The sequence below is a fragment of the Podarcis vaucheri genome (genome assembly GCF_965113315.1).
Source record: "Podarcis vaucheri genome assembly, chromosome: 7".
NCBI classification, from domain to species: Eukaryota; Metazoa; Chordata; class Lepidosauria; order Squamata; family Lacertidae; genus Podarcis; species Podarcis vaucheri.
In genome coordinates this window covers 50,524,323-50,536,653 of record NC_138765.1, presented here as the reverse complement: position 1 = coordinate 50,536,653, position 12,331 = coordinate 50,524,323, and the positions used below count along the sequence as shown (strand labels likewise).

The 12,331-nt window shown below is 44.4% G+C and overlaps 1 protein-coding gene across 4 annotated transcripts in view; it reads left to right on the top strand.

Annotated features, from left to right (window-relative positions):
* The window catches only part of LOC309535868 (C-signal-like), a 59,595-nt gene extending 47,538 nt beyond the window's left edge, over positions 1-12,057 (top strand). For 2 of the 4 annotated variants that reach the window (XM_082229377.1, XM_082229379.1), the window contains 6 exons: positions 3,327-3,419; positions 6,300-6,351; positions 8,269-8,456; positions 10,025-10,183; positions 10,475-10,585; positions 11,791-12,057. In XM_082229377.1, coding sequence (XP_082085503.1) covers positions 3,327-3,419; positions 6,300-6,351; positions 8,269-8,456; positions 10,025-10,183; positions 10,475-10,585; positions 11,791-11,904 — 717 coding nt within the window. In that variant the 3' untranslated portion in view covers positions 11,905-12,057. Of the gene's footprint in view, positions 1-3,326; positions 3,420-3,549; positions 3,793-6,299; positions 6,352-8,268; positions 8,457-10,024; positions 10,184-10,474; positions 10,586-11,790 lie in introns of those variants that run through there. The other 2 variants (XM_082229380.1, XM_082229378.1) reach the window with 2 other exon arrangements.
* Positions 12,058-12,331: the final 274 nt, after the last annotated feature.

The following is a 12,331-nucleotide window of genomic DNA, read 5'->3' as shown; positions in this document are numbered from 1 at the left end:
GCCTTTAAGATTGGTGGTTTGAACGGTGTTGCTATGGCCACCAGTGAAGTGGCAAATATTTACCGTATTTTTTGCACCATAACACTCACTTTTTTCCTCCTAGAAAGTAAGGGGAAATGTCTGTGCGTGTTATGGAGCGAATGCCTAGGGGTGGCGGGGGGGGGGATCTGCTGCAGTCGTGAGCAGAGGATCCATGGTTCCCCTTCCTTCCCTCCTCCGTGGTTACAAAGCATGGATCCACATGGATCCTCAGGATTTTTGCATTGAGCTACTCCAAACTCACTGTCAGATCACATGTCTGTGGCCACAGCATGAACCACAAAAATCATATATCCACTATTTCATTTAGAATATTTTTTTATTGTTTTCCTCCTCTAAAAACTACGTGCATGTTATGGTCTGTTGCGTGTTATAGAGCGAAAAATACGGTAATCATGTGTGTTTAGTAGGGTTTTACAGGACTGGTAAAAGATGGTTGGATTTAGGCTTCTTTTCACACAGGCTACCCCACTTTTTTAGATTTAGAATCAATGGGGACAATTGCCCAGACTTCACTCTTCACAGCCTAACAGAACAAAGGAGAGAGAGAGAGAGAGAGAGAAGAAAAGAAAAGAAAAGAAAAGAAAAGAAAAGAAAAGAAAAGCAAGTTGACTTGTTCCAGGATATGCAAGGTACTATTTAAATTCTAAAGAAGTTAGCCTAGAGATATATTTTAAAGAAAGGACAGATAGAGTCTGATTGTTTCATTGAAAGATTTGACAGTGACCTAGCAATGGCACCAAAAATACAGAAAGCTGTCAAAAAATAGCCAAGAGCTCCTCATAAGTTCACTTTGCAGCTATTTATAGTAAAAAAAAGCTCTCAAAATAGAAATTAAATATGACTTATCTTTGGAAGAAAAAGTGACAGAACTGACAGGAAAGATAAAAGAACTAAAACAGCTTCTGAAGCATTTAATATGTTCATGAAGTCCAAAAAAGCCTTTTCTTAAATGGAAGAGGCTATATATTAAATAGATGCCCAGCTTGAGTAACTGGAAAACAGATCTGAGTCCAAATTTGAAGGCCAGATGGGATGAAGAATGTCTGGAGAAACAAAATATGATGGGCTTTTCAGCAAGTTGGTTCTCTAAACAATTCCCTGAAATTCGTCTCACTGTAGATCAAATTGAACATACCCATTGAGCCCTGGCCCCAAAGCCTAAAGAAGGATTTCCCACATAGGACATAATCATGCATTCACAAACAGTGCTATAAAGGAATATCTTGAAACTCACTAGGCAAATTGACCAGATAAAGCTGAAGGGGACATAGATTGAACTTTATCAAAACTTGAAACCTATGACTGCAAAAAAGACATCCACTGTTTTTCTGCACAGCTAAACTTAGTGAGGCTAACATCAGATACAAATGTGGATTTCCTTTTATGCTGTGGTCTTCCATGACACATGCTGCTAAGAACAAGATGAGGCTGCAGATATTTTTGACTGGAGACTTAACACTCCAAAAGACAAGAAAAGAAAAAGAAATGTAAAATAAAAACTGAAAATTGCAATTTCCTTGTTAGAATCAGATGTTAAAATATACTTTGTTATTTTGGACTAATACTTGTATTCTCTGCTGAGCTTTTGTCTGCAAAATGGCAGTTTTATTTATTGTAATATATATGTTTACTGTTTGTAGGGTGAGTGGGAGGTTGCCTCTGGTCTCTAGTTAAGAAGGTTTCTCTGTTCACTTCTTTTTATTCCTGTTAACAGCATCTCTCTCCACTACATTTAGGGAACATTCACCAATTCATCTTCAAAAACGTTTTGCCTCCAGGTTGTGCTGTTGTAAAATGGTGATCTCTTAAACAGTGAGGTCTGGAGATGGTGAGGAGCAAAGGAGCATGGGGGAGGTCTAGATATGGTTATGAAGTGTCCATTTGTTCAGGGTGCATGGTATCAAAATGAGTTATGAACCATTTTATATACTTGGCTATAACATAGATTTAATCACACAAATTATCTCCAGCACACAACAACTTTTAAAATATGAATTGAAGCTAAAGATCGGAAAGATTAAATTGATTTGTTACAATGACATCATTGTATAAGATAAAAACATTTAGTGTAAGGGGGTTGGGTTCACTGATTAAAAGAAAACACATTTTGAGTCTTATTTTTAAAAAAACAAAACCAAGCCAGATATACTGTTCTTATATGAAATCTATTGTGAAAACGTCATGTTAACAAGAAGATACTCTTTGCCCTCTGGAAGGTTGCTGAGATGGGTGTGTCCTCCTCCTCCCTAAACAGTTTCCCCACCCACATTCTAAACAGTTAAGAGCCATTTGACAATAGATGCAACCTATTCCCAAAGGAGGTGAATGAGATCATGATTATTGGAGATCTTCAAACAAATCCCCGTTGGTTGCATCAAGTAGGATGTTGGATCATATTGCCTTCTATTCTTAGAAGATGCTTCCCTCTACTTTTTGCTTATGTACACATGGGTTGCTTAAAACAGTGAGATTATTCGGGGCGGTTGGGGTTGGGGGGCTTGCTGTGTTTCAAGTTGCATTTGAACACTGCTGTCCAGTGAGGGGGCTGAGGTGTCTTCAATTACCTATTGGGAGGTGTTGCAGGGGAGGGAAAACCAAATATACATACCTGCAATGGAGGTCCCAAATGTACACACCTTAACCTCAAAGTAGATGTAGGTTACAGTTTCAAATTGGATTTTTGTTGGGGGGAAGCAGGCCTTTTCTTGGGGGGGGGACCTGAGTTGGCTATGTATTTTTATTGATTTTTATTGATTGGAGGGCAGCTGCCACCCCCGGCACCCCCCCCCCTTGGCTACGCCCATGGAAGCTGGTTTGAGGAATACACACTGAACAGAAATATATCTCACAAACTTACAGGAGGAAAGAGCGATTGTCTACAACTTCAAACACCAACAGTGGGAGCAGGTTAGAGTCCAAGTAAACAGCAACAGCCTTAGATAATATATTGCAGGGGTCAGCAAACGTTTTCAGCAGGGGGCCGGTCCACTGTTCCTCAGACCTTGTGAGGGGGTGGACTATATTTTTTTTTGGGGGGGGGAGAAATGAACAAATTCCTATGCCCCACAAATAATCCAGAGATGCATTTTAAATAAAAGGACACATTCTACTCTTGTAAAAACACGCTGATTCCTGGACTGTCCACGGGCCAGATTTAGAAGACGATTGGGCTGGATCCAGCCCCCGGGCCTTAGTTTGCCTACCCATGATATATTGGCATGAGCAGCTGTTTCACCCATGCTGGGCCTATACAGGAAACTATCTTACAGTGTTTCTCCTTCCAGCTCAGTATTGTCTACACTGACTGGCAGCAGCGGTTCTCCAGGATTTCAAAGAGGTTCTCTCCCAGCCATACACGAGGATGCCGGGGACTGAACGTGGGTCCTTCTGTGTGCAAAGCAGATGCTCTGCCACAGAGGCAGACCTTCCGCAAAGTGCACTTTTACACTGTTATAAAAAATCATAGTCATCAGGCTGCGAGGAAAGGCTCCAGTTCCCGCAAGCGGCCGCAGGGGGGCGATGTGTGGCGGGTGCGAAGGGTGTTGCCCCACAGGCAAGTTTTCTGTCAGAGGCAGACCCGGGGCGGCGGTGCAGCAGATGCTCATGGAGGGCTTGGGAGCGCGCAGCGTCTTGGTGACCGGAGCCAACCGCGGCATCGGCCTGGAGCTGGTTCGCCAGCTCCTGGAGATGCCCAACGCGCCGCAGTGGCTCTTTGCCTGCAGCCGGTCTCCGGACGGGGAGCGCGGGCAGGTGAGAGGCTCAAGCCCCAACATGGGCTGCTTGGGGGACGGAGGAGGGTTCTCGGAAGCAAGTCCCGCTCTGGTCCCTGGGGCTTCGTCCCCGGTAAGCCGGCGCAGCATTGCAGCCTTGGTCGGTGGGAAGCCCCATGGAATTGAGCAGGGTTTATTTCCCAGCAAACGGGTGGAGATTGGGGCTGGTCGGGTGACTGGGAATTGAGGGAAGGAGGAAGAGCAGCACTTTCTGGGAATCAAAGCGGAGGAGTCAGGAAGTTATTTTGCACCAGTTATTGCTGTCGCGTGTTAGGTAGGAACTTTCACCCCCAAAGGCGAAGGAAATCACTACTCATTGTGTTTCTTTAAACTCCTAGGTTAGCTAAGAGCTCACTCAGGAAGAGGGGTATAAAGTAAATCATCAGTTTTGAGTGCTCTGGAGTACAGACCTTGAGCTTGAGCAGAAAACTGGAGATGAACCTTGAACCTTGAATATTCAGTCTCATCAGCACTGGCATGAGACTTTGATTGAATGCATTTATAGCAAGGAAAGTGGCCAAGAACCAGCCAGGGTGGAGAGCACTTTTAGGCTGAAATCCGTTATACACTTCACCAATGAGTAAGTCTCATTTAAATTAATGAGGCTTTGTTTGGAGTAAGATGTGCATACAACTACACTGTTAGTAGACCATGGTTTTATAATCTTCATAGTTCATTAGAACCCATATATATATATATATATATATATATATATATATATATATATGCAGGTTTTGGTGTCTTCGGGTGTCTTCCCGTGTAAGAGTCGGGGTGTCTGTGCGACGTTTCGACGAGGTCTCACTCGTCATCTTCAGGCTGGTGCTTTCGGCTTCTTGTTACTGGAACAGAGCAGAATCTGGTGTTTGAGTTCCTATAAATACTGTTGAGGGGTGTGGTGTATAGCCTCCAACGTTCTGGGCAGAGAGGAAGTTCCTAGATTAGTGTGCCTTTTCTTCTTTTGTTCCTTAATTACTAGAGGGATATCTTGAGTGATTTCATGAGTGATATTCTGAATACCACTGGGTGGGTCATTAAGTGTAGATTAGTTGCTAAAGCTTTCGTGCCGTCAAAAAAGAAGAAAAAACTTCCTCTCTTTTCCAACACATGAAAGAAACAGGACACGAAATTAATTTTGCAGATTCCAAATTGCTCTTTAACATGGAACATCACCACAAGAGAATAATCATGGAAGCCATCGAGATAGAGAAACACCCTCACAACATGAACAAGCGTGACGACACGTCCCGCCTGCCAGACATCTGGAAATTAGCCCTCCCCACAAAAACCGACACCAGAACCAGAGGCACACAGAACGCCGTCACCAATCAACCACACCAGACCCAAACCCAGACCCTCTCCACAGACATATTACAGACTCCATCCAGTAGCCAAACTATAGTGGCACCTCCGGATGCTGCACCCCCCTGCAATCCCTACACAGATCTGGCTGGCACGAAGCACAAAACCACAGCTCGCCCCTATACACGAAGCCAAGCCAGAGCACAACTAAATGCAGCACAGCCATCTTCTCAGAAAAACTCTTCACAAGCTCAAGAGGTCAAGACACGAAAGCTTTAGCAACTAATCTACACTTAATGACCCACCCAGTGGTATTCAGAATATCACTCATGAAATCACTCAAGATATCCCTCTAGTAATTAAGGAACAAAAGAAGAAAAGGCACACTAATCTAGGAACTTCCTCTCTGCCCAGAACGTTGGAGGCTATACACCACACCCCTCAACAGTATTTATAGGAACTCAAACACCAGATTCTGCTCTGTTCCAGTAACAAGAAGCCGAAAGCACCAGCCTGAAGATGACGAGTGAGACCTCGTCGAAACGTCGCACAGACACCCCGACTCTTACACGGGAAGACACCCGAAGACACCAAAACCTGCATTCCTGTACCCGTGAAAATCTACGAAAGCAAATATATATATATATATATATATATATATAACACACACAGAGGGAGAGAGAGTTATTGGTCAGTAATTGTATTATACTGAGAAAAACAGTACTGAGTTAGATAATGATCAGTCTCACTTCTGGTCTCACACGTATAGCGTCATTAAAGGCAAATCTGTAATGAAACAAGGTGTGAAATCATTAAGGGTTGGCTATCCACAAATCATTCTTATGTCAACGTTAAACTAAAATTGTCTTGACCTCCCAGCTGCCAATGCAAAATAAATTACCATATTCATGATCAGTATTTTATTTGAATGCAAAAGATTGCTATGCCCATCAGTCTTCCAATCCTTTCAGAGCACTTGGACCCACTTCAAGAAGAATCAGTAGGGACAGAACAAGTCTAAACATGTTTTAATTCCCACTTATTCCAATGAGTGCTTAAATGTGGCTGGATCATGCTCAGTATTTCTTTTTTAAAATAACAATATCCTGAAGTAATAGTGTATATTCCGACAGCAGCCTACCTGATTACTTCTTAATATTTGTTGTTCTTCTCTTTATGTCTTTCCAGGAACTGAGGAAATTGGCTTCCAGTCATCCAAACCTTGTGATGGTGAAGTTGGGTATGCCTTCTCTCCCACTCTACCTTTTAGCCTTCATACAGCCAGCATATGTTCGTGGGACTCTCTCACTTTCACTCCTCTCCCTTCTTTTGCAGCAAACCCTTCTGCATCATTCCATCTTCTCATCCCAAAGGATGGAGAAAATAGCCTCTTGGTTTGGATCCTGGTAGCTAGAGATCTGTGCCCTATTTCTTCAGCCATTTGCATCTTAGCTAGAATATGGCATTGGCTGCTATAGAGGGAGGAAGTTTAATGCAGATCCTCCCTCTGCAATTTGTAGTTCTTCATAATTCTGTTACCTAGTGTCAGGGGTACAGTGGAAACTTCAGAAGTGCAGGGTCCCATCACGATAGTCACAATCGTGCCCCCTCACTGCCATAAACCCCTTTTATGAGTACTCCAGACTTCATATATTAGAACAGGAGGTTTTAACCTGCTGCTGCAGAACACCAGGCATCATTCTTGATTTTTTAAAAGATAAACCCAGTGATATAGGCTAATCAGAGAAGAGATAATCACTCCTTCTCACCAGTGGCGTAGCGTGGGGGGTGCCAGGGGTGCCGGCCGCACCGGGCGCAACATTTGGGGGGGCGCGTTTGGCCGGCCCCCCTCGAGGAAGCGGGAACCTCTCCAAGGCGGGAGAGACCTCCTCCCGCCGCCAGCCTTCGGAAGGCTGCTCCGAAGCCTGGCGGTGGGGCGGAGAGACCTTCTCCCCGCGCCAGCCTTCGGATGGCTGTCCTGAAGACTTGTGGTGGGAGCAGTGGCATAGCGTGGGGGGTGCAGGGGGGCTGCCGCACCTGGCACAACATCTGGGGGCGCGCGGAAGAGACTCGAGTGCTAAAATCCACGGGTTAGGGGGCGCAAATTACTTGCCTTGCCCCGGGTGCTGAGAACCCACGCTACGCCACTGCTTCTCACGAAATCCTTTACAAAGCTGAAGACCAGTGTAAGTAAATAGTGCCTTATGATTCTATGTAGCATTAAATAAGGGTACTGTTATGCATATGATTCAATAAACAATACCATTTACCTAATTCCAGCCTCCTTTGAAAATGTAGAATATTGCCCATACAGGAAGACAGACGAGTTTACGTACTATATACAGGAGTTTGCATTTTCAAGGGATCTTGAAAAACCATTTCTTCTTGCCAGTCTGTTACTAACAGCGCACGGTTCTCTGACTAACAATGTATTGATCTTCCCTCAAATTAGGATGATGATCCTGATCACAAGCAGATTGCTGTTGCGTCACTTTTTCTGACAATAAACATCAAGAAGCCCGTGGCTTGTGCTTCATTGTCCAAGAAAGGATAAAGAGTTGTCACCAACTAAGTTTTACCCTTTTAAAAAAGCATATTTGTAGTTCCGAATATAACTGGGTTCGTTAACACTGTGTGCTTTACGTTAATGGGTTTTATTTATACTAATAATGGTTTTGAGTTGCACAGATGTGAATTAGAGATAGAGGTGTAAGGTTTAGTTGGTTATTCTAAAGCAGGGGTCTCCAATGCGTTGCCCTCTGAATACTGTGCTACTCTCAATTCCCATCAGCCCCCAAAGCACAGCCAGTTGTCAGGGATGATGGGAGTTGGCTCTCCAGGTGTTGTAATACCACATGGGCCACTCTTGTTCTAAAATGTGTTTGTTAAGGTGTTTTTAAAATATTTAAAGACCATTTCCAGGTTTTTTTAATGTATAATTCTGTGTAGTTTAGATTACCTCCTGAAGTTGGGCGTTAACAACTACAATGAACTTATTGGGAGCACTTTGAGAACCATTCTTTCTTTTGTATTGCTGTAGCTGAAGTTCATACTTTGTCCCTGCATTTTGTAGGTGGTGTTAGGACAGTCACAGTTGCTCCCAGTGCTCCCCAACTCTTCCTGCTTCTAACCATCTCTTTTGTTTCTGCTTTTGCAGATGCTACAAATCTTGCGAGCATTACGGAAGCTGCAGCATTTGTTGGGGACCACCTGAAAGACACAGGGCTGAATGTGCTAATAAACAATGCTGGCATTTTGAAAGGCTTGACGCTAGACACTGTGAGCGAGGAAGACATGGAAGATGTATACAAGACCAATGTGACTGGGCCATTGCTAGTGAGCAAGGTACAGGGGCTTGGGGGTGCAAATGCCAGGCTTGGAGCAGTCAAATGATTCACTTCATGTGATGCATGAAGTGCCCTTTCCAGATAAATATATCCAAGGGTGTGGGGAGTGTAAACAGTTGGGTCAAAAGATCACTAAAAGTAAGAAATGCATGCTACATCAGTTAAAAGGTAAAGGGACCCCTGACCATTAGGTCCAGTAACGGACGACTCTGGGGTTGCGGCGCTCATCTCACTTTATTGGCCGAGGGAGCCGGCGTACAGCTTCTGGGTCATGACTAAGCCACTTCTGGCGAACCAGAGCCGTGCATGGAAATGCTGTTTACCTTCCTGCTGGAACGGTACCTATTTATCTACTTGCACTTTGACGTGCTTTCGAACTGCTAGGTTGGCAGGAGCAGGGACTGAGCAACGGGAGCTCACCCCATCGCGGGGATTTGAAACGCCGACCTTCTGATTTGCAAGCCCTAGGCTCTGTGGTTTAATCCACAGTGCCACCCGCGTCTCTACATCAGTTAGGTATATCCTAAATCAGGGATGGCCAACAGGTAGATCACAATCTACATCGCGTGCTGCCTGTGGTAGATTGTGGTAGATCTTGGGACCCCCCTACCCCCCTCCAAAAAAGCTCAACAACTTTGGTCAATCCAGTGGGTAGATCACTACCAGTTTTTTTATAGTGAGAGTCTCTTGGAAGTTGGACAAGCCTGTCCTAAATATATGTAAAATAAGCATGATGACCATTCACAATAGCACTTATTTGTCCCTATGCAAACATCACAACTGTGCTAACAGGGATGCTATCAGGGTCAGGCGTTGGGGCTCCAGACAGCAGAAGGAACAGCAGAGACCCAAAAGTCAGTGGGGCTGGCTTACCATATTTTGAAGCAAGTGTAGTAATGCACGTTGCCATTGAAAGAGCTCCCCTTACATTAAGTCTGTGGTCTAAAACTACCAAACTGCAGCATTCAAGTTGGCAGTAGAGTGTCCGGGTAATCAAAGTACTCTTCACTGGTTTCTAAATGTAAAGAGATGTACGATTCCTGAAAATTCTGGTAGGAGGGGCCACCACTGACATACTGAATCCACTGCCTAATGAAGGAGTCTCCACAAATGTCAAATGTACTGGAGCCACAGTGGCATGAGAACTGCTGCTGGCTGAACCACACAAAAATTAGCATCAAGCTCCTTGGCCTGCAGGTGCTCTGTCTCCCTTTTCCAGATTCTACAGATGTAACACGTTGTGCAAACTGAGAAGTTTGTGTCACCTGAGTTTTATGCAGGATTTGAATGAGTGAAGATGAAGTGTTGCTGGGAATAAAATGGCAGAATAGTGCACCGTCTAGACAACAGTGTTCCATCTTTTCTGGGAACAAGAAGGAGGTAGAACAAAATGGGGGAGGAATCATTAACAATGGCTTGAACTCTTTGGGGGGAGGTGGGGTAAAAATGGCATTACTTATAATACAAGTGTAGCTTGTTACACGAGAATAAATACATAAGGTAAATGAAGTGGGTACTGAGTTTTCCTGGATTATTTTCTCTCTTCCCTCTCTTTCCTCATTCCAGGCTTTTCTGCCTCTGTTAAGGAAGGCAGCCCAAGGAAGTTCGCAGAAAGGGCTGAGCTGCAGCAAGGCAGCTATTGTCAACATCTCCTCTCTGTTAGGCTGTATTGAGTTAGTTCCCGCAACCTATTCCAAGCCTGTAATTGCCTACCGCTGCAGCAAGGTAGGTGACATTTCTTGCACCCAAGTCATAGGTTGGCTGCCCTGCTACTGGACACACTCCCTATCCAAATAAGTGACTGTATCTAAGGGAGCTCACTGTCCTAGTTTTCTTTTGCAAATATAGGACACTGGGCCACATCACATTCTATATATGTGAATTTTAAGAAGCCCAGGTTTGCAAATACTAGTCAGAATTATCAGGGATGTATAATTTGCAGCAGCTTCCGAGACGGGGGCTTTAACCTTTCCATGGTGATGTTCGCTACCCACTTTCTCTCTCTTTGCCTTTCAGGCTGCTCTCAACATGCTGACAAAGTGCCAGTCTCTGACTTACAAAGAGGATGGGATTTTGTGTGTTGCAGTTCACCCAGGGTGGGTGAAGACAGACATGGGCACCCAGGAGGTGGGTACCAATTTTTTGGGAGGAGCTCCTTTAAAAGATAGTTAAATAACAAAAACAAAACTGCTGAAGATTGTTAGACACCCCCACTCCCAGGAAGTATTCACAAAGTGTGTTACTTTCACATAAGAGAGGCAGTTGTCTAGATCACTGGGGGAAGAAAACCCCTTTTAGGATGCATTCCCTTGATGCAAACCGGTTAAGGGCTGGAACCAGCAGAGGCAAAACTCAACTTTTTTTTTTTTAGTCAATGTCTCTCTCACACACATGCACACTCATACTGTAGCAGATGGCTCAAAGGCCATACCATGGATATGGCAGCTAGAGGGTCTTTTCCAAGGAGACTGCTCTAGCTGAGCTGATACATTCCATGGTTGAACCTCTAAGCTCATGAATGCACCTGCCAGGCAGTCTCTCTCTTCATCGTCTCACAGAGGAAAAGGAGAGATAGTGCAGGTAGGTTGTTTTCCAGAGCAGAAAGACCAGCAGGCAGTAAAATGTGAGCTTGTTTGTCATGGCAGAAGAAGCATGTGAAGTCAAGGGCTTACATGCGGTAGGATCTAAAGTAAGAGACAGTGGGCTGATGGAATGGTGATGCAGACTAGGTCTGGCTCACAGATTGGTGGTTTCCCCATGCCTGTTGTAGGCTAGGTTGGCCAGATTTGGCAGTTTTCATGGGCTGCTCTGTTCTCCACTGTGGTCTAGGAGCCACAAGTGTATTTTTCCACCCATACAGACCTTGTGAGTGAGGTTCTATGATAAAAGCTGCACCATTTATCATGATACATACATTATCAAATATATCCAAGGTATGTACAAAACTCAGAGACACCCAACATTAAACCCTGATTCAGGGTTGAAGGGGGTAGAGTTAGGGTCAAGTTCTTGACACAGAAAAAGTGCACCAAAGGACTCAAAGTGGTCAATATTGTCAAAGGCTGGCAGGAGGTCGGCACTTTGTGGGGAGTGAGCAGGCCCTCAGCCAGGCAGGGCCTTTTCCAGTGAGACTAGCTGCTTATCCTCTTATAGCCAGATTGGTCGTTGGAGTCAGACAACTGAGAGCAAAATCTGGTGCTATAAATGTTTGAATGACTGAATGAATGAATGAATGAATGATTCCTTCCCACCCAACATGTAGGAGGATAAATCCAGCTGTCCACAAAGAAGAGCCATTGGCTGTGCTTCTCACTGCTGTTTGTCTCTTGCAGGCTGTCATGACTGTCGATGAGAGCGTGCGAGGGATTCTCCAGGTGCTTCCTAACCTTGCTGATGAGCACAATGGCACTTTAGTTGACTGGAAGGGCAAGAAACTACCTTGGTGAATGTACTGAGTCTCTAGTAGAAACTTCTCTGCCCTCATGAGTATGGTTCCCTCCATAGGTGAGTGGGAACTAGTGGAAACATAGTCGTGCTTATGTATCTGCTATGCTGAATTGTTGATATTTGTTCACAAATAAATACAACTATTGAAGTTCTCCTGGCTTCTCCTGCTTCTTTATCTTAGGGCAGACCTGTTGTTAAGTTTCCTCACACCCTTCCCAAACCCATGGGATACTACAGTGGAGCTATTTCTACAGATCAGTAACAGCCTGAGAGTTAGAGAAGGTGACATTCTTTTTCCAAGACAGATGCTCAGATCATTCGATAAATACTGGAAAGGCAGCATCGCTCAAGTGCCAGAATCACTTTGTAGACCTGATGTTGATATTCATTGCTAACACAGGAGCAATCTTACCACAAGCTTAGTTC